Here is a 21574-nt window from a genome sequence, read left to right as displayed (position 1 = left end):
AGAAATTGCAGCAAACACGCTTCTGCAATTAATGTGCAAGGGCGTACTCTGTCAAAAAACTGTCTTTTAATGTACGCTTCCCAAGGTGCAAACAGTGCACAACAACATTGTGATATCAAAATCCCCAAAATTTTTCCCAAAATGTCTGTCAAAACAGTGTTTTTGTGACTGTACCAGCAATTCATATGCAACTATCCTCAAAATACACAAAAGCCCCAAAATTTCTGATGATCCAGTCTAGAAATTTGCATCAAATTTATCCCATACCTGTGCTGTGCCTGCCGCGTATGAACCTCCTCTTCCAGAGCTTTGTTTTGGGCTAAAATTCAAAATTTTTGTTTAAAATGTACCTGACGTGGAGCAGGCTGACGTGCTTGTCAGACGGTGTGGGCGGACTGCTGGTCGCTGGTCAGACGCAGGTGACAGTGCTGACGTGTAGCAGGCAGGCGGCGCAGGAAAAGGGGCCCTTACGTTTGACGACGTGGAGCCCTGGCGTCTGACGACGTGGAGCCCTGGCATCTGACGCCGAGAAGGAGGCTGGCGGTTGACTAGCGGGAAGCTTTCGATTGACCGTGCTGGCGACTGGAGGCGACGTCTGAACCTGCGCGCTGGCAGACGTCTGCGCCTGTAGCTGGAAAGATGCGCGCTGTAATCTGGAGCTGCGCGCTGGCGTGAGAAGCTGCACGCTGTGCAGGCGCAGGGCAAAGAGTGGCTCTTGGCTGAGATGGCGGTGCCTGCAGATGCAGCGGTAGCACGCAGGTACAGGGCGAGACTGACGGGAGCTTACGAACAGGATCAGGCGTTGCTGGCGGGCAGATGGGCTGCAGCTCGACTGCGCAGAGCTGGCAGGGGTTGCAGACAGCAGACTGAAGACTGCTCTGATACCAAATGTGAGATGGAAGGATCGAGGTGCAGCTGAGATTCAGTAGACAGTGTGAGAGTGAGAGACAAAGTTGAAGCACGACACCCAAGAGAATAGACTGAAAGAGTGTAACCTGAAAGTACAAAGTACAACCCTTAAACCTTAGGGTTGTAGGGGGTGTTTACACCCGACACACACTAAGTGCCCATAAGTGTGTAACATAAGCACATAATCACATGCGACAATAAGACTATAAGTCTAGGGGAAAAAACCTCTCCTACCGAGAGTAAAAAGTGCCCCAGTGTCCTACTGATCACCGACACTCCCATATGAGCGTAGGCGTAAGTGAGGCGTGAGTCAAATACCCAACACAAAGGAGATCTCAGCCATTCAAAGGAGATCTCAGTCATTTTTGGTGGGCTGATCTGTAATTTCTGCAGTAAACCCTAATTTACAACAAATATTAGGGTTTAAAAGTCACCTTGGGATCTGTGCCAGAGATTGAAGGCTCAAGGGATTGAAATGATAATTGAAGATTATCAAGGGATTTCAAGAGCCAACCCATCCCAAATTGATTTGGGGCAGCATTTGGCCAGCCAAGGGTCAAATTGGAGAACAAGTCCTGGGTGACTCAAGGGGCAAATGACCCAAAAGGCTTGCTAGTCATTTATGATAGCAAGAGCAATTGGTTAGCAGGAGGAGATTGAAGAATCTCAAGTTGTACTCCTTCCCATTGAATGAAAGCTAAAGAAATACATCAAGAGGCGCCAATTTTGAGGCCAACAGGGTGTCTACTGTCCAAGAATGTTATGGTAAAGTGTGTATTTCATTTTATGTGCATTTATTTATTGCTGTCATTAACGCTTAAATTAGGTTATCACCACCCATTCCAAGAAGGAAGGCTGATTACAGCGAGGGCGGCAGGTGGAGTAGGTGGGGCGGCAGTTCAGGCTCAGGCAGAGCAGGCGGGGCACCAGGTCGAACGCAAGTGGCCTGCGGCCAGGCTCAGGCGGGGACGTGGCGCGATGGTACAGGCTGGGGTGGGGGCAGCATTCACGATGCAACGGAAGGGAGCGTCAGTGTAGGTCTATTCCTTTTTTTTTAAACCTTGAGCCCTCAGCAAGTTCAAGTGATCCTATAGTATCACTAAATTGGTCCTAATCTGCAGCTACTTTCTCTGCTCTATTTTGAACTATGCCTACTTAAATAAAACCAACCGGTCCTAAATGTTTCATGACAGGATGGCATTGACGCACATATTGAAGAGGCATATGCAAGAATTCTTACTCCCTCTCACCAGAAATACTTGAGTTGGAACCCCTAAATGTCACTACATTCGCCCCCTCACACTAGGACCTTCTCAATCTTCTCATATTCAACCTGTACAGTGATTTGACACAGATTGACAGACTAAAGTTAAAACCAGCGATGAGCCCACCACTAACAGACACTGTTACCTTGATTATTTGACATGAGCCAAGATGGATCAATCACAGACCTGCGTATCCTGAAAAAGAACTGAGCAAATGCAGCTTAGCCAGGTAAAAGTGCCAGATGTACTCAGGCCCTGGGATCATCTCAAGCTCCTGTGAAAACTGTAGTAACGCTGTTCATCTTTTTGCAGTCACCAGGAGCAAAACCAATAGTTAAGCTGAGGAATTAAGACCCACATCATTCTTGAAACAATGATCAGATTCTCAGTTTTTGTTTCCAAAATCAGGCTGCCTAATTTTGTACTTTTGCCTCCAGATAATTTTTTCCTAGGGGGAACTTTTAATAGAATCATTATTCTTTCTGGGCAACCAAGCTGAGGAATTAAGACCCACATCATTCTTGAAACAATGATCAGATTCTCAGTTTTTGTTTCCAAAATCAGGCTGCCTAATTTTGTACTTTTGCCTCCAGATATTTTTTTCCTAGGGGGAACTTTTAATAGAATCATTATTCTTTCTGGGCAACCAACCCACACCCCCCCCCCCCCCCCCCCACCCCCACAAAAAAAAACAAAGGTTGCACTGAAATAAGTTTTTTTCCCCCAAGGGAGGAAATGTATTAATGAGCACCTCCAAAAGACTTCCTACTGTGAAGGACAAAATTAAGTCTTGTATAGGACTTCAATGATACATCAAGTTACATTATACACTCAAAAAAGAACTCCTACGAATGTGGTCACATATTCAGGAAATCAAGTATGCAAGCCAACAGCAACCATTGTTGGACCACAAACAGACTATAAAGACGCACAATCTCTTAATACTAAATATTAAACAGGTCGAAAGACAATTGAAGGCAAGAGACACAATCTCTTAATATTAAACAGCTTGAAAGACAGTTGAACACAAGAGGCACAATCTCTTAATATTAAACAGCTTCAAAAGATAGTTGAAGGTAAATCTCCGTGCCACTGTCAACACAACACACCCCCTGAATCTGGCTAGACCATTACCTGTAACTGTTCCATTGCACTATCAAGGGGAGGCATATTGGTAGCCCAACACCAGGTATCCATTGAGCTTGGGGAAGACCATACACCATCAAAGGAGCTGGTGCCTGATTTACCAACCATTTGCCAGGACCCCATCTTATTCTGAAGCTTTCTTAAAAGAATGTTATTCACATCCATTTCCTCTGAACCAACAGAGCTCAAAGGTAAACCAGTTTTGAACACTTTCTGCACAGATGCAGCACTAAAGGCATACCAATAATTGTCCAATCCAAGTGCTACATAAAGAGCCCCTGACAGTGACTCTGACTTCACATTGTCAGAAGAGGTATTGCTCTCTGATTCTACAAGAGCTTCAGTCATTTCATCGTCAGAAATCTGTGTGCTTTCCTGTCATTCACAATACATGGAGCAGTGTGAGTGTCATGGGTGATCCACTATTACCTATGAAATTATTATCTGACAAAATAGTTTTAAAACATATATCCAATCAATGATGCTGCTTACATTTCGTTATACATGAATCCAAATCTGAAGACCATCCTCATTCCATGGACCTGTTATTTGTGAGAAAGTGGTCGCCAATGAACAAATGTATGTCCATCCCAGACATCATCTTATAGAGATAAATGCAAATTGTCTTCTGCAGGTGTAAATCTACATGATGCAATGTCCCATTCCTAATCCCAATCTCCCCATAACCAAAAGGGAAGATAAAGATCGATCACTATTTGCCCATAAAGCATGGAGTAAAGCCTAGAGCCAGTCAAGTGAGTCCATCTCCATAATGCACACTATCAACCACAATTGTACTCAGCATATTGAGACCACTTAGGAAATCCCTCGTGACCAGCACTGACATTTGCGCTAACTAGTCTCTACTCTCTGACTGTATTGTCACCCAGCTACACTCCACATCTAAAGTTTACACCTTATGGATCAAATATTCATATAACATGATCACAGCATATCCATAAAGTGGGTTCAGATCTTCAGCCTAGAGTGCAGTCATGTGTTATGAGTGTTCTAAACATTTAGAATGTGCTCACAAACTAAGAGTGTTACAAACTCCACCTGAGGGCATAGTTGAGGGAAACGACAGAATTGGAATGGGAACGTCAATTTTCAAAAGCAGCAAAATGGGAACGGGAACACCACATCATCAGGGGGATACGATGGCTGCATGTCACATAATATCCTTCTTAAGAATATTTTAAGATGTGTATACCAGAAAGCTCTCTTTATTAATATTTTAAGATGCGTATACTAGAAAGCTTTCTTTATTAATATTGCAAGTTTCCATAAAGTGGGTTCAGATCTTCAGCCTAGAGTGCAGTCATGTGTTATGAGTGTTCTAAACATTTAGAATGTGCTCACAAACTAAGAGTGTTACAAACTCCACCTTAGGGCATAGTTGAGGGAAACGACAGAATTGGAATGGGAACGTCAATTTTCAAAAGCAGCAAAATGGGAACGGGAACACCACATCATCAGGGGGATACGATGGCTGCATGTCACATAATATCCTTCTTAAGAATATTTTAAGATGTGTATACTAGAAAGCTCTCTTTATTAATATTTTAAGATGCGTATACTAGAAAGCTTTCTTTATTAGTATTGCAAGTTGAAACTTGGAAGAAAGAGAATGAAAACACCATTTTGAATTAATAGAGGCAAGACCAAACTTACGCAGAAAGTACAGCCACAACTTAAACGCGAAGACTAAGACAATGACTCAAACCCTTAACAAAAAACGCAAAACACAAAAACGCAAACACAAATAGAGGATAACGAGAACTTTGAAGTGAATGAATGAATGTTGTAAATAAATGAGAGAATGTATAAAATGCTCAAAGGAAGAGCTGTGCAATAGTTGGTGGCTCTCATGCAAATGGGCTGAGGGAGGTGTCAATGTGTATCGTCCACCACAGACGGATCTTGAGTGCAGTAACCACTACTTAGAGTAAAGGCTGATGAAGAAATGTGTTGAAACCACCAAATGGACCACATGAAGATGATGGCAACTCATTACCAACAATAGTGGGAGACTAGGTGATAACGTAGACCATGTACCAACAGTCACTAGGGGCTAGATGGCTAGTGGAAGATGGCTGATGGTTGAAACCTACAAGACAAGGATAGGGCTAAATGGTGGGTAGCTTGTCTATTTATAGACATGGGAGGATCCTTCCAAATTAGGGTTTTGCATGTGGGATATAGAAACTCTCTAGAACGACTCCCCATTTAATGAAAATTTTGATAATAGGTTGTTTTGGGGCTTTTTGAAAGAGCTAATTCATAGGTAATAAATTTTTAGCTCAACACTTACTACCCAAAGGATTGCGTTTTACTCCCTCTATAGTGCAGATTCCCTATAAGTGCTACTGCGTGATTAGACAAGACAATGTAGTCATCTTCAAAGCTTCGGCTCCATTGTACCAGCTTGGTTCACTTAGCATGATTCACTAATTCATCATTCTTCTTTTGTGTTTTCTCTAAGTTTCTTCTTCTCTCAGTGTTTGCCATACACTATGTTTCTCCTTGCAAATACTATTGTCTCGCTAATATAGTATGACTGCACACCGCTCCATCACATTATTTTGATAGTAGGTGCCACTCAGGAGATGGAGAAAACGGGAAGAGAGAGGGAGCTAGGGGGGCGAGGGAGGGGGAGTTGTTTCTCAACATCCTGCAACTTGACAGAGAGGGAAGGCACACGCACACACACACACACACAGTGGGCATCATAGTGGCTGAAGCAATTTGCAGTGTGGAATCCTCCTACATGGCCAATGTGTCTCCCGTCACGAGCGTGATAATGTGCCAACTATTCATGTTACGTTTAATCATTAAAGAGAAAAGTTTTCTACTGAAACACATTGTTAAGCATCTTTTAAAACGCAGGAAAAAAAAAGTTTCATAAAGCTAAAATGTTTCAGTGGCAACACTTCATGAGATGAAACATCATCCACAACATTTCAACAAGTCCCTGGAATGCCGCGTTTGGACCAAAACGTTTCATCTACTGGAATACATTTCGCCAGTCTCTTCTCCCATGTAGACTTTTTAACTTGTCCTGGAGTCATTTCATATAATTATGTTATGTTCACTAACATAAGCTTTCTAACATATCAAAAAGAGTGAGATTCATTACCTCTATTTGGCCTTCAATTGAAAGATAAAAAATGAGAAGAACCTTAAAGTGGTTCCCAAGTTCTCAAATAAAGGAAGCGTCTTCTGAATTTGGAATCTCTATCTAAGATGACTTCAAGGCATACCATGTAATCTAAAGGTCTCTTTAATGAAAAGTCTTGTAGCTTGTGAGGATTTCAATGTTTTAGGACATTGAATAAAATGTGATTGCTTGTTGAATCTATCAATTATGCCCCAAATTATACCATGACCTTGAGGTGTTCTTAGAATACTTGAGATGAAATCTACTGTTGATAGATTCCCATGGAGCATTAGGCACTACAAGAGATTGTAGCAATCTTGGAGTCTTTCGGCTATCATACTTGGATTTTTCAAATGCTAAGTAAACTTCAATGAAGTTGTGTGTATATCTTTGCAATGTTAGCCAATAAAAGTAACATTCAATTGCACTTCAAAGTGGCTATCTTTCCTCTATGCCTTGTAGGTTCATGACTTCTTTAAGCACCTGTTGAATCAAGAGTGACACAAAGGCGATTATTAGTGAGAAGGTAATCGCCTTTCATTAAATAATCTTGATGAGGATCTCCTTGTTGTACATTTGCCCAAACTACTGCAAAATCAACATCTTGGTCATAGTATCTCTCATCCTTTGGAAACCTTCATGGTGAGCCACTATAATAGTTGCAATGTGACACACTCTAGAAAGTGCATCAATAACTATAATTTGTTTTCCTAGAGTTTACATAATTTGAAAATGGAACATACATAAGAAATTTTTCCATCTACCATGTTTCTCCTACAAATGTTTTTAAATATTGAAATACTTGAAGCTTTGATGTGATCAGTTTTAATAAGAAATTCATTGCCCAGAAGATTGTTAGTTTTATTTATTCTTGTGTGTAAGCACACATTATTGTGTGTAAATCTATGTTTAGGTGTAAATACCTTTTACTTCACTTAGCATTAAATAAGGGTCAAATATGTAGGTGGCATAGTACCTCGAAACGGCGTTTTAGGAGTGCCGAAACGGACCGTCCATTTCGGACCGAAACGGAAATGGCTGACCGGCATTTCGGCATCCTGCGGTCCGTTTCGGGCACTCCAGCTCCCGCCACCGCGGCTGTCTCCTCCTCCTCCTCCTCTTCTTCTTCGTCTTCTTCATTCTCTTCCTCTTCCTCTTCCTCTTCCTCCTCTTCCTCCTCCTCTTCCTCCTCCTCCTCCTCTTCTTTTTCTTCTTCTTCCTCTTCTTCTTCTTCTTTTTCTTCTTCTTCATCTTCTTCTTCATCTTCCTCTTCCTCTTCTTCTTCTTCTTCTTCTTCTTCTTCTTCCCATTACCTAAAGGCTAATCATGGCGCCGTCACTCCAATCAAGCCTCAAGGGATATGAGGGCTCCGGTGGATCAAAGAAGTGGCGCTGCAACTATTCTGGATTGGAGAAATCAGGGAGTGTAACACACATGAAAGACCATTTGGAAGTTGACATGCGTTCCCAACAAAGACATCGGGCCTTGTTGTCCAGACTATAGTTGCCAATTGTTCATTGATGTTGATACTTATTACTCAGTAGTTACTAGAGTCTAGAGACTAGTACACAGTGCTCAGTGCTCACTAGACTTTGGAATTTTAACTGATTATTCACATGACACAGTTACATGTATCATTGTATCTTGATTTCACTTATTATGCATTTTGATTCTTGTTCCATTGTTCTTGATATCAGTCTTCACTGTTCTTGATGTCAGTCTTCACTGCTCTTTAGATCATAGATGATTCACGAGTCATAAATTATAATTCATTTGTTGCCTTAAGTCTTGAAAATTGAGTCTTAATTGTGTTAAGCTGTCTTAAGTTTCAACCATTGAGTCTTGACTCTTCAATCTTTACTCGTGAGTCGTGACATATGTAATGAATCATGATTTCAATCATATGACATGGACTGAAAAGTTTCATATGAAATTTGGGTACATGTTGTTGTAGGCATTGATATATTTACATACCCACATAATACTGTATTTATTTTAGTGCACAATCCGAAATGCCGTTTCCAAAATTTGGCCGAAACTCCGAAACTCCGGTTTTTCTCGTTTCCGTTTCCCCCGTTTCCGAAACTCCCCAGTACTATGGTAGGTGGATACCTCAACATATATATTGAGGCCCTATCACTTGTATCTCACCTATCATTATCAATCTATTTCTTTCGATTTACATAAATACAAGAGTTCACACATACACACACACACACACACACGTTCTCTCTCTCTCTCTCTCTCTCTCTCTCTCTCTCTCTCTCTCTCTCTCTCTCTCTCTCTCTCGTAAAAGGTAATTGTATTAATTACGAAAAAAAAAGGTACAGGTTTACAAGGTTACAAGATACACGATGGCTCTAAGCCATCGCGTGTAATCTCTCTCTCTCTCTCTCTCTCTCTCTCTTGTAGAATCCCAGTACAAAGCTACAAAAAAGTTACAAGTCATGGCAAAGACCCAGAGGAAATTGCCATATGCCAGGGAAGTAAGTCCTCCCGAGGGAGCAAGTCCAAGTGCTGAATGAGATCTATCTGCCAATGCAAGAGACCTTTAAGCCGGGCAATGTGTCTCGGTACATTAGAGGCGTAATAAAAAAGAAAGGCATTCCGAGTGGTCCAATTGTGCCAGCATCCCCAGTATCTCAGAAAGTGGAATAAGATCTTCATATGCAATTGTGGCGGTGTGGGGTATTTTGGGCGTGCAAAAACCCAATCAAAAGGGTTTAGTGAGAACCCCACCACCGCGCGCCAAATCTGTGACAAGAGCGACCAGATAATCTTAGCGAGCGGGTAAGAAATAAATCGATGTCGAGACGATTCGACAGTAGTGGTGCAAAAGGAAGACCACCAATCATCACCCGCCAAAGAAAGACCTTACATTTAAACGGTGTCTTATTCAACCAGCCCTCCATCACAGTTGCCTTCCACCATGACTGAGATTTCCACAATCCCCAGACAGTATTAGCTTTAACCCCCAGCCATTGATGATCCTTAATCAGAAGATGATACACCTGATTAGCAGTGGCCTTTTCCGGACCCAACCGGCCAACAAGGTCCTAGTCCTGCCAAGGACAATCCACAGCAATGGCAAGAAAGGGTTGCCTGCTCTGAAGCACTAACAAGAGCTGTTCCCACAAATCACGGTATCCCCACGGGATTCTGAAAAGTCTCCTTGCAGTACGAAACGATGTGAAGACATTACGACTGGCAAGGGTGGCATCCGCGACTGAAGTCACACCCAACCGGGCCATGCGGTTAAATTTTGGTCTGAGCTCATGTTTGTCTTCCCATGAAAGTAATCTCGAGACTGCCAACAATTCCAGTTGAAAGGAGTTAGTATGCAAGCGGTCCTCCGCTGGATGCCAACGCACCTTTTGAAGCACCACTTTCCAAGAGTCGACCAAATGCAATAACAGAGAGGAGGACAGACTGGAAAACCGAGAGTCTGCATTAAGGACATGCCACCAAGAGCCCCGAAGTTGTGTATGTATTACCATGCCGAAGCCCGCTGTCCTCAAGAAAATAACAGGCTATAATGGCCCACGGGTGATGATCCCCACATATGGCGCAAAAGAGAGACCAACGAAGTGCCAGTATATGAGTTTCGGCATCCAAAATAGCTCCACCACCCAAGCGTTTGGGAGAACATGCATGTGACCACGAGATCCACGAAATACCTGCGTGCAATGAATCCTTCTTCCATAACATGAAACGAATGGGGCGAGTGAGAGCTTTCAAAGTAGTAGGAGACCACGACAGCAATGGCAAGAAATATGTGAGCATTGGCAGCATAATTGTTTGAGCCACTTTGAGGCGGACATGAAAGGGCCACGCTTGCGACTTCCAATACATAAACTTAGCTGCTAGTTTCTGTGAAATCCACTCCATGAGTTGCTTTGGCCGAACATCAACACCCAACAGATACCCAAGGTGCCTGACAGTGGAGCCACGGGGAACAACCTGACCCTGCCAGCCCAATGACTGTAAATCAAACTCCATGCAACTGAGAAGGGCGGATTTGAAGGCATTGATACGAAGACCAGAAGCATGACCAAAGAGCGTCCAAACATCTAATGCCTTGCGAATGTTGTCCTTGTCCACACGCAAAAATCATAAAGCTATCATCAACCAAAGATTGGCTAATGAAGTGCTGTCCCATAGGAAAAGACAATCCGGCCAACTGAGTAGAAGCTGCCATTGAAGATAGAATTGAAAGAACCGGATGGGTTGCTAGGGCAAAGAAGAGAGGACTCAAAGGGCAACCCTGTCTCACCGAGCGTGCAAGGACAAATGGCTCTGTAACACCACCATTGAGCATAACGCGCGAAGAAGCCGCAGCACTAATGGTGTAGATCAATCGGGACATCCGAGTACCAAAACCCATAGCAGACATAAGTTCTGCAATGAAGGACCAGTCTAAATAGTCAAAAGCCTTTTCCAAATCCAATTGAATCAATACCACTTTCTGACTAGAGTGCCTTGCATAGTCAATCGCCATTTGCACGTTTAAGATATTATGCAGAATGTTGCGGCCCTTAATGAAACCATATTGAAGAGGATGCACAATAGTTGGAAGGTGCTTATGGAGCCGATTCGCCAGGACTTTGGAAAAGATTTTATACATCGAACCCATCAAAGAAATTGGTCTCCAATGTTGCAATCTTAACAGAGAAGGAACCTTTGGAAGCAGTTTGATAAGTCCTCTTTCCATGAGGAAGGCATGACTTCTGTTTCCCACACCTGCTGAAACATAGCTGCCAATGGCTTCACCAGTTGGGTAGCCGAGCTCTCAAAGAATTCATTGGTGAGACCATCCCAGCCAGGACTTTTATCCCTAGGCAGGTGTAACAAAACCTCCTAAACCTCCTCCTCACAAATATCTGCCTCCAAAGTAGCTTGCATAGCAAGTGGAACTTGATGGCAGACTAGATCATAGAAGACCGAGCGTGCATGCGTAACCTGGTCAGAAGGCGACGAAGAAAAACCAAGAAGATCCAGAAAATAATTCCTGCACATATTGACAATGGTCTGCGGATCGGTGACCATTCGACCCTCTGAATCCTGGAGTCTAGTCTATTTTCTCGCGCAGGAGAAATATGCAAGGTGCGAAAGAACTTATGAGTCTGACAAGCACTATCTTGCAAATTGTCAGTCAAGTTGTGCAGTTTGGCCTGCTAATAAGATTTCAACTGAAATTCTTTAATAAGATCAACCAAACGCCTCACCAGTGACAGCAGAAATTCATCGTCTGGGATATCCGCCAACAACGAACGAACCAAGGCTAGTATATCCTCCGCTGCGTGGCGACGACGCCGACAAATAGAGGCATGATGGATCCCAAACTGCCGAGCAACCCGCTACACATTAGAGAGCAGTCGTTCAAAGGAAGCCGAGCCCTCAAAGGCGAAGTCCAATAAAAACCTCTCAATCAATTGCTGCATATGGCCCCAAAAGATTGGATGCTTCAAATAAGACGAGTTGAAACGTAAAGGAGTCTATCCAGCAACTGCATAAAAGGTGCAATGGGTTGTGCAAGTATCTCAAGTTGGAGAGGGAAATGGTCCGACAAGGCATACTGCTGCAAGACTTTCATTTCCAGCATCTCAGGAAGAAAATCATCATCCTCCATGATATACATTCGGTCCAGCCGCGACCATGTAGTTGCATATTGTGCGGAATGAAAAGTAAACCCTGTAGAAGAAGAGTGGAGCCAAGACTATAGATCTTGCTTGAGAACCTCAAGAGCAAAGGCATTCCACACCCGACTTTCCGGAGCATCCATCATCGAATGCCCCGAAGTGGACTGAGAGGAGTCAACACACATATTGAAATCCCCCATCGAAAAACCCCTTCTACCAAGTGACATGGAGCTCTGCAAAGTCTTCCACAGATCCCGTCGGGATGAAGGGTCATTCGGAGCATAAAAGCCCAACAACCATAAGATCTCCCCTTCAAATAAAACTTCGATTACCACAAAACGGCCTTGAATATCATTTTTAATAAGAATAGGCTGGTATTTCTCATGGACAATTATAAGCACGCCAGAATAGTGCATAGCTTGTGTCCCTGCATAAAACAAACGAAACCCATGGCAATCCACAACTTTTCTTGCTTCACCATGACTCTTGTGCTCAACCGCACACAAGACATCCCACTGATTCTCATGCAAGACAGTCCACATGGCATGTTGCTTATGGCAAGAACAAATGCCTCACACATTCCACGTGGCTATCTTCATATATCTTCAAAAAGAAAATCAGGAACGAGGCACCGCTTGCCTCGATTTAACCTTGTCTGCTAGAATGTCAAGGTCACCTTCATCCAGAAAATCTGCTAACACTGCAAAAGAATTCTGACGGCCTGCTTTAGAGGTAGATGGAATTTCCACTGCCTTGGGAGTGAAACGGGGATAACAACGATCCCACGGTGTAATCACATTACCTCTCGTATCAAATGCCAACTTAGCAGGTGGGCCCTTTGGACCGTCTGTATATACTTTCCTCGTAGACTGATTGCGGGGGGCAAAAGGAACCATAGCACGCGCAGCATGCTGTGAAGAGAACATTTCTTTCCTGCACATATACGTGCGCACGGAATCCTGCGAAACATTAGGCCCAGAATCCGCCAGGCCAACATCCAACTTTTTACCTTTTTTGGAACAAGCCTCTAGCCAGTCATTGTCACGGGAATCCAAACCCAGGACCTGTTGTTTGCCTTTATCCAACACATTAGGTGGCTCAGTGGCCTCCTGTGACGGAGCATCGAGAACCATATCATCCATAGGCAGCACAACATGCGCATCTTCTGAAGATGGTTGCCGCTCTGGGCATTCGGCCATGAAATGCCCCAATTTTCCACACGAAAAGCAGTGTCCTACAAAGTTGCCCCATTTCAAGCGAAAGTGCAAAGGATGCATGCCAGAGCAATTAAGGCGAAGCCACGCAGGCCTTTTCCTGGCAATGTCCCATAACATACACAAACGGTTGCGATTCATGGCCCTTAGGCTTGGGGGAACTAGCACCGTTTCCACTACGGCCATGGCATCCTTTAACAAAGGCCAATAGACAGCCGGACAATTTTCCACTTCAACCCACACCGGGCATCCATGCTAAAGCAGGCGCTGAAAGTCTGCCATAGGGCGCCATGGCACAACATGGACCAGACGGTGATCAAAGAAAAATGGCAGTTTGGACAAGAGCTCAGCCCGATGCTTCTCCCGATTTCAGCAACACCTCATAGAAGCCTCGGGGCCCAAGAAAGATCTCCTCAACACACTCCCCTTGTAGTAAATGGTGCAGCCACTGGTGAATATGGGAACGCACTGGGATCCTGCCACCAGTGAAGAAGAGTATAACCGCACGGTCATAAAACACCGAAAAAGAGTGCAAGATAGATTTCGGGTCCACCGTGGCTTCCAGAACGTCTTCAATTCCCGTGTTAGAAAAAGCTTCATGATTATGTTGGACATAATCGCCAAGCAGAGTATTGGCAAACTCCAGAAAATGTTCCTAGTCAATCTCCTACGAATCCCCAGAATCAGAGGCCACCTGCGCATAGGAACGTTCCTGATGACCCATTGTCTCGTCAGAAGTATGCTTGGAGCGTTTGCCCGCAGGCGGAAAGTCAGAACCGGGAGGCATCTCCTCTATGCAAGGAACCATATCCTCCGGTTTCTCCGTATCCGAATCCGGACCAAGGGCTGCCACCGTCTGGTCGATGTAAGCCATATCCAGGCCAGCCATGTTTCTATCCTCCCTCTCTGTTTCTCACTCTCTTGCTGTCTCATTGACGCTCTCTCTCTCTCTCTCTCTCTCTCTCTCTCTCTCTCTCTCTCTCTCTCTCTCTCTCTCTCTCTCCTTTTTTTAACCTCCATGGAGTTCCATCCACCATAGCCTACTAGTCACACACAAGCTCCATACCCAACAATGATATTAGAGTGGGTTCTACTCGTCATCTCAACCTACACGTCTCAACCATCTCACATCAATGTTGCCATGGCAGCTCTACCATGTTCGTCTATAATGGTAGAAGAAAAAGCTCAAGAAGGAGAAGAAGATGTCCAATATAGCTAACCTACTTGACCAAATTGATGTAAAGACACCTTCTATCTGTGAATTTGCTATGCATCACCTGCAATAGATGCCATCAGATATCTACAAAAATCATAACTGCCTGACATTTGTCTCCGCGGTGTAACACGTGATCCGCACGCTATGAGCTGCCTCTTGTTCGTCATTGCTCGCCACATCAACAATGTCCCTCCTGTACACTATCATCATGGCTGATTTGACATAGCTACCTCTATCTCATCTTCCTATCACGCACGAATTTCCATCTCTTGCATTGACCATTACCCACATCATCATCATAGTCAAGTATCTACAATCCACATGCATCATCTTTAAGCTACCCGTATCAGCCACATCTCAATTTCCTAGAGATAAGGTTTTGTTTAAAACCTTAATTAATTGAATTTTTCAAATTCTTAATGAGCAATTCACACAAAATTGGAGTCTTTTTATTTATATCAAAGTTTATTGTTATCTACTCAATAAAAATTAGGGTTTTTCACACTCGCACCCTCCGAAATCCAATCAAGGTGTTTGGCAACGCATCTACAACCACCCAAGCGCTCATCTTTGACATAGGGTAAAAAATTTACCCACAGTCGTCCAATGCTTGGCGATGTCATCGCAAGTGTTCAACATCAACTGCATCATACTCAAGATCTACATTAAGGGGAGATTTTAGTGCCTTTAGAATTTTTAAAATTAAAAAACAATAATTTAAAATTTAATCAACCGTTGTGGTTGTTGTTTGGAAAATCATGGATTCTTGGCGGACTTGTTGTGCACCTTACCTTGGTCCATATTCATGGGCTGATCCGACAAGGTGCTCTTTTAGGTAGGACATTTGGCCATAAGGCATAGTTGCATGGAAATGTGTTTCCCAAGGTAGAAAAAGTAGGAAAGAGTAAGAAATGTTTCTTATCTTCTTGAGGCATTTCTTATATATTAAAAAAAGTTAGTGGCTAGAATGTGACGTTTTGGCCCAAAAAAGTGTGCCCTATCATGAAAGAGTCATTTTTCCTTGTGAAAGCACCAAAAAGTGGCATCTTTCCCCTTGCAATCATGCCTTCTGCCTAAAACCTTGGGATTCATGAATCATGATAGGCTACAATCCTTCCAATCAGTCCATGACAATCTGCACTCTATGAACTTATGAGAAGCTTATGATGCCTATTCGAGCAACAAGATACAACAATTTATACTCATAATGCAACTAGCACAAATACCGTTGCAGCTACTGATGAGGATCCACTTGAGAGTTCCAACTCTAGCAACAAGAGTGATGAGGAGGATGAGGAAATGGAGGATAGTGAGGAGGACATTCAGCATGACTCATGACTCATGATCCATTCTCTAGACTTAGGATTGACTTTTAGTAGTTTCCATAATCCATTTATGTATTGAATATTTAACAAGGTTCATGAGGCTTGTTCCTTCTATGATTCTATTCACGTTTGCAACTTTTATCCTTGCTTTAAAATGGTATTTAACGTTTCCTTTAAATACTATGTTGATAACCATTGATAATGATGTTAATAGTTATAAATTGAAATGTGATTCATAAATGGTCAATGACGCCTATTTTCTTGAAGGTTTGACATTATTTGCATGTTTCTACTGTACAATTTGATCACTGGTCATGTAGATAATGGATAGGTAGGATTCTCTCTTTGAGTATTTCATGTTTGTGGATTCTATGACCCATATTTTTTACTATATAGGTAGAAAACGTTTTTAGGTGTTTCCTAAAAATTAATACTATCAGAAACTTGTTTGAAACCTGCTTCCAACCTTACCCTTTCTGAAACTCCTGGCTACTATGACATGAAGTGGCCCAGTTGACCGCACGAGAAACAATGGCAAGAAAAAGTACCCCACTTGAGCTAGAACCAAAGAAGCCACAACTCCTAGCTACTATGCCATGAAGTGGCCCAATTGACCGTACAAAAAACAATGGCAAGAAAAAATGCCCCACTTGAGCTAGAACCAAAGAGGCTGCATGCCATTGCAACTGAGACGTAACCAATTGGGTCTCTTTCTAGCGGTATCCCACAGCATTCACGATCGATTGCAATTGGCTGCATTCAGACTTGGAGGTACTAACACATGGTCAGCTGTTGCAGTCATTGCATCATTTGAAAAGGCCCAATAAACAGTCAGGCAAGCAAGTATTGAGAATCTACTTGAGGATGCCAAGAGACAATATACACCAACTGTCTTTCAAAGAAAAGGGGCTGCATATGGACAAGGAGATCCTCTGCTAAAGTAAAATGAACAAGAACCTCATAGAATCCACGTGGTCCTGCAAAGATCATCTCCACACAATCCGACTGAAGAATAGCTCTCAACCAATAACGGATCCTCACAAGCATAGGAATCCAACTAGCGAAGATGAGAATCACACCTCTCTTGTGAAAAGTGGAAAAGGGGCAAAGAACATCCATGGTATGCACTTGCGTATACGAAATCTCCTACGCACAAGTAGGAATAGCTCTATGATTATGCTTGACATATTCCTCAAGAAGGGAGTTCGCAAACTCAAGCAGCTGGTCCCAATTGGGTTCTGGCAAGTCCTGTGAAGTAGAAGCCACTGCATGCGAGCAAGGTGAAGAATCACCCATTCAGGGGCCTGAAGGAAATTCAGCCTGAAGATACTTGCTGTGTTTGACAAATGGCCAAACCTCAGGGGGGAGTGAAGCCATCTCACCAGTGTAGGGCACCATGTCTTTTTCGACGGCATCTTCCACATCCATTTCTAGTTCCAGAACTGCAGCAGACTCATCCATATCTTCCCCGGTCTGTCCCGCCATCAAAGAATAGGGATTATCAACATATCACCTGCTCTATGCCAGTCTTTCTCTTCCTTCTGCGACCTGTCCATGATCTGCACAGTCCTTACACAGAACCTGCAGGTGAACAGAACAGAAAAAGGCCTGCACTGCCTGAACAAATCTGCCCAGCCTGGGGGTGTGCAGGACAGGACAGCACATTGACGCTTCTCTCCTGAGCTTTCTGGCAGCTCTGCCTACAAGCTTTGTTGTGGGCCTGTTTGGGACACATACGCAGGGTGTAACAGGGGTGCAGGCAGACGGGGCCCTGTGGGACCACCGTCCTGCACGTGACATGCTGAACGCTGTTGCTGTATGGGGCAAAGAAGCCTATGGTTTCTACGAACTACAGGACAGTCATGGTTGGCCACATGCTAGCCAAGCTTTATGGATCAATACTGGAGCATGAGCTGAGCAAATGAAGTATCAACATCGGGCATGTAGACACAAAGGGTTTAGGGGGGGTTACTCCATTCTTGATCATATCCTCACACTCCGAGCCATCATTGAGGAGAGCATGGCACAGGGAAGGCAGGTGTACTGCTTTTTTGTGGATTTCCTTAAGGCCTTTGACAAAGTACCATGCGCTAGGCTCATGCAGAGACTACAGGAGTTGGAGGCCTCGATGGAGATGAGATGGAGGATATTAGCACTGTATGCGTTTGTTACACGGTGAGTACGAGCACCACGAGGGCTGAAGGAGCAGATCACCAACACCATTGGGGTGAAAGAGAGATCCCCACTCTCACCCACTCTGTTCGACCTCTATATTGATGAGATATCAAACTACATTAATGGACTTGGAGGGGAGGGAGCATGCCTAGGGGGTCATTGATACCCATACTATTGTATGTCGATGAGATAGTCCGCATCTCTAGCATATTGGAGGGATTGCAACACCACCTAGATGCACTACGGGCCTTCTTTAAGGACAAGGATCTCACAGTGAACCTTGGGAAACCAAGGTTATGGTGTCTAACACTTCCTCCCAATGGATTCATCAATCAGTACCCCATTTCACATATGGAGAGAAGATAGTGGAGGTGGTCCAAAGATAGGTTTACTTGGGGATTACATTCTCAAGACCAAGATTCACTTTGAGGAGAGCAGCAAAGGATACATTGACACAAGGCTATGTGGCTCTAGGGGCAATGGAGAGCCAGTGTGCACACATACAGTTTTAGGAGCCTTGAACGAAGATCTGGCTCTTTGACACTTTGTTCACACCAACACGTCTGTATGGGGCCCCCATATGGGGATTAAGCATCTACCACACAAGGAGAGCCACACAAGATCAGCCACTACCAAGGGGAAAGGAGATATATAAAGGGTGGGAACACATGGAGAGACCCTTAGTACTGATGCAGGCAGGACATAGATGACACCTCCTAAGCATTTGGGGACGAAGATGGCTTTCTATCAGAAGCATCTTCTACACATATCCCCTAATGGTTTGTTGCCTTCGAGGAGCTGGAGTATGTGGACTCTTATACATACCTATTAGTCTTATTCACAGGGCCCACCCTTTCTATGTGAGAGGCAACAGACACTACACTAACTTGCGAATACATGCCACTAGGTGATTTGGAGAGGATATGCTCACAAGTGCAATTCCAGGAACCGCAAACCAGGCTATGGATCTTCGATACACTAGTCACATCCACACTACTCTATGGAGTACAGATTCGGGGGACTAGTCTTGACCATCATAGCAGATCAGGGCACACTTATGACGGATGGAGGTCGATGGAGAAACCCCTAGTGTCCAAGATATCCAGGATGATCAGATCTAAGGTGTCAGTTCCACATGAGATCATCAAAGCTGAGCTAGCAACTACACCGATTGTGATAGAGGCCCTCACCCAATCGGTCCCATACATACATAGCCTATGGGACCTACCCACACAATTTTGCACGGTTGGCTCTTGAGTCCTCCAGATAACTTGCCAGAGAGGATGATACTTCATGTTGGTATGCACAGATGTTGGCCTAGTTTGAGCTACACAGCTTTAGTATGGACAAGTTATCCCCCTTCCAGTACTCCCTTGATACACCATCTCTTGATTTAAGCAAGTTAAAGATTCGCAGGATCATCACGATGTTACCCAATTGGATATCAAACAGACATGGTTGATGCCAAGGCAAGAGCTAGGGACAAAGATAGCTTTCTACCATGAGCATTTCCTTCATGCTACAGATGATGGATTTATTATTCGCCCCAGATACATAGACACCACATTCCCCATGGCATCAAATGTACTATTGGCCAGCTACACACATCCTCACATTAGCTAGAGATTGAGAGTGGCAGATATAGATCCATCCTAATAGAGGAGCACAAATGCTAGAAATGTCAGTTAGAGCCAGAGAAAGAGGGGTATTATATCTACCTACTACCCAACGTATTATGAGATCTATGGCCATTTCCACTGTCTCTTTAGAGACTAATTTGGACCATTATCTAGAGTCATGGATTTTATTGATTAGCGATGCCTTGGCCTCTTTCTCCTTGAGATACAACAGCTTCGTGACATGTGTCTTAGGAGTACAGTCGCTCCAGGACACCGAGGCCCTTTACAGAGAAACCTCACAGACTTCTTTGCAAAGGAGACTCAGGAGACTTCAGTACACTTACAGTCCCAGTCCACATGAGAGACTCTCTCACCACCACAGTCCACACATAAACAACGAGAATTGATTGATTGGGCCGTTCAACTTAGCCGATCCAGATGTCCTAGGTCTTGACATAGACACTGAAGACACCTTCTTAGACAAATACACGGGATTAATGCTCGGGCTAGATCTAGGCCCTTCATACCTACATGAGATTGTACCATCTACAGCTCATTGTTACTAGATAGAGCTTTATGTTTTACACCTAGCCATAGTTAGTTTCCTTTCTTATTTTTTGTGCTACATATTTTGCCCATACAGTTATACCAAAATACACAAGATTGTAACTCATGGTCTCATAGGTCATTTCGGCCTTTTGTAGACGTTAATATACATATCATATCATTTCATTTCATTTCTCTCTCTCTCTGTTCCATTTGCCATAGAGTGATGGTCACACACGAGCTCCATACCCAACAAAGACCATGTTTCCATATCTTCAAAGCATGAACCATAGCTAGCACCTATTTTTTATAAATGTCATACATTTTCTCCACATCATACTTTCTTGGTTTGGTAATGTACCAATACAATTACCACAAGTATCCATTCTATCACAAATGGTTTTACCAATTTGGAATGTTAAGAAGAACTCCAAAAGTGAGAACTGTCTTTCCCTTTGTGATGGCTACCTTATCTTTCTCCTTTCATTGAAAAGGGATCTTCTTCTTTGTAAGGTCATGAAGAGAAGAAACTATATGTGCAAAATGCTTGATGAAACACTAATAGGAGCACAAGTAAAGAAAAGATCGCACCTCATGTATATCACAAAGATCAAGTCATTCTTGAATTATCTTGACCTTTTCAGGATCCATCAAAATCTCTTCACAAGAGATGATGTCCAAGTTTTCTTTTTAATGCATGAAAAAATTCACCCTTTTTATTATTTATCATCATTTTGTCAAAGTAGTTATAGAGCTCTCTCTAAGTGTTGATGATACTCTAAACACAAAAATGTCATCAAAGAAGATACTGACACATTGTCAATGATCTGTAAAAGCGTGCTCCATTATTCGATTAAAAGTGGATAGTGCATTGATTGATCCAAAAGGAACCACCAAGAATTCATAAAGACCAAATGAAATGTAGAAGGTAGTTTTGTATATATCTTGTGGAATTACACTGATCTCGTGATAACAACTCTTCATATCAATGCAGTTGAAAACCTTTGAGCATCCTAGATGATTCAAAATGCCGTCACTTCTAGGAATAGAAAATCGATCCTTCACAATGATCTTATTGAGGGCTTGATAGTCAATGCACATTCTAAATGTATCATCCTTCTTCCAAACAAGAAGCAGTGAACAAAATGGTGAGCTACTTGGTCTAATTAGCCCCCGGATGAGTAGACCTTTAACCTGTTTTTTATTTCTTCTTGCTGAGGGTGCTCACATGGTATGGTGCTATATGAAGAGGAGAATTGCTCATAATAATATGAATATGGTAGTCTTCTCAGCTTTCTAGGGAAAGTTGATAAGGAATAACTTTTGAAAAACAATCGTTATATCTTTCCAAAAGTTTATT

General features: G+C 43.2%; 1 protein-coding gene across 2 annotated transcripts in view; it reads right to left on the bottom strand.

The window, feature by feature from the left end:
- The window catches only part of EMB25 (DEAD/DEAH box helicase), a 213783-nt gene that overhangs the window by 51569 nt on the left and 140640 nt on the right, over positions 1-21574 (bottom strand). For both annotated transcript variants that reach the window (XM_087676228.1, XM_087676227.1), the window contains exon 11: positions 3309-3695. In XM_087676228.1, coding sequence (XP_087532354.1) covers positions 3309-3695 — 387 coding nt within the window. The remainder of the gene's footprint in view (positions 1-3308; positions 3696-21574) is intronic.

This window comes from Lygodium microphyllum, chromosome 4, assembly GCF_053477565.2.
Source record: "Lygodium microphyllum isolate KBCC chromosome 4, Lygodium_microphyllum_v1.1.10, whole genome shotgun sequence".
In the NCBI taxonomy this organism is placed as follows: Eukaryota; Viridiplantae; Streptophyta; class Polypodiopsida; order Schizaeales; family Lygodiaceae; genus Lygodium; species Lygodium microphyllum.
The sequence above is the reverse complement of the archived record's forward strand: the minus strand, read 5'-3'. Positions and strand labels throughout refer to the sequence as shown.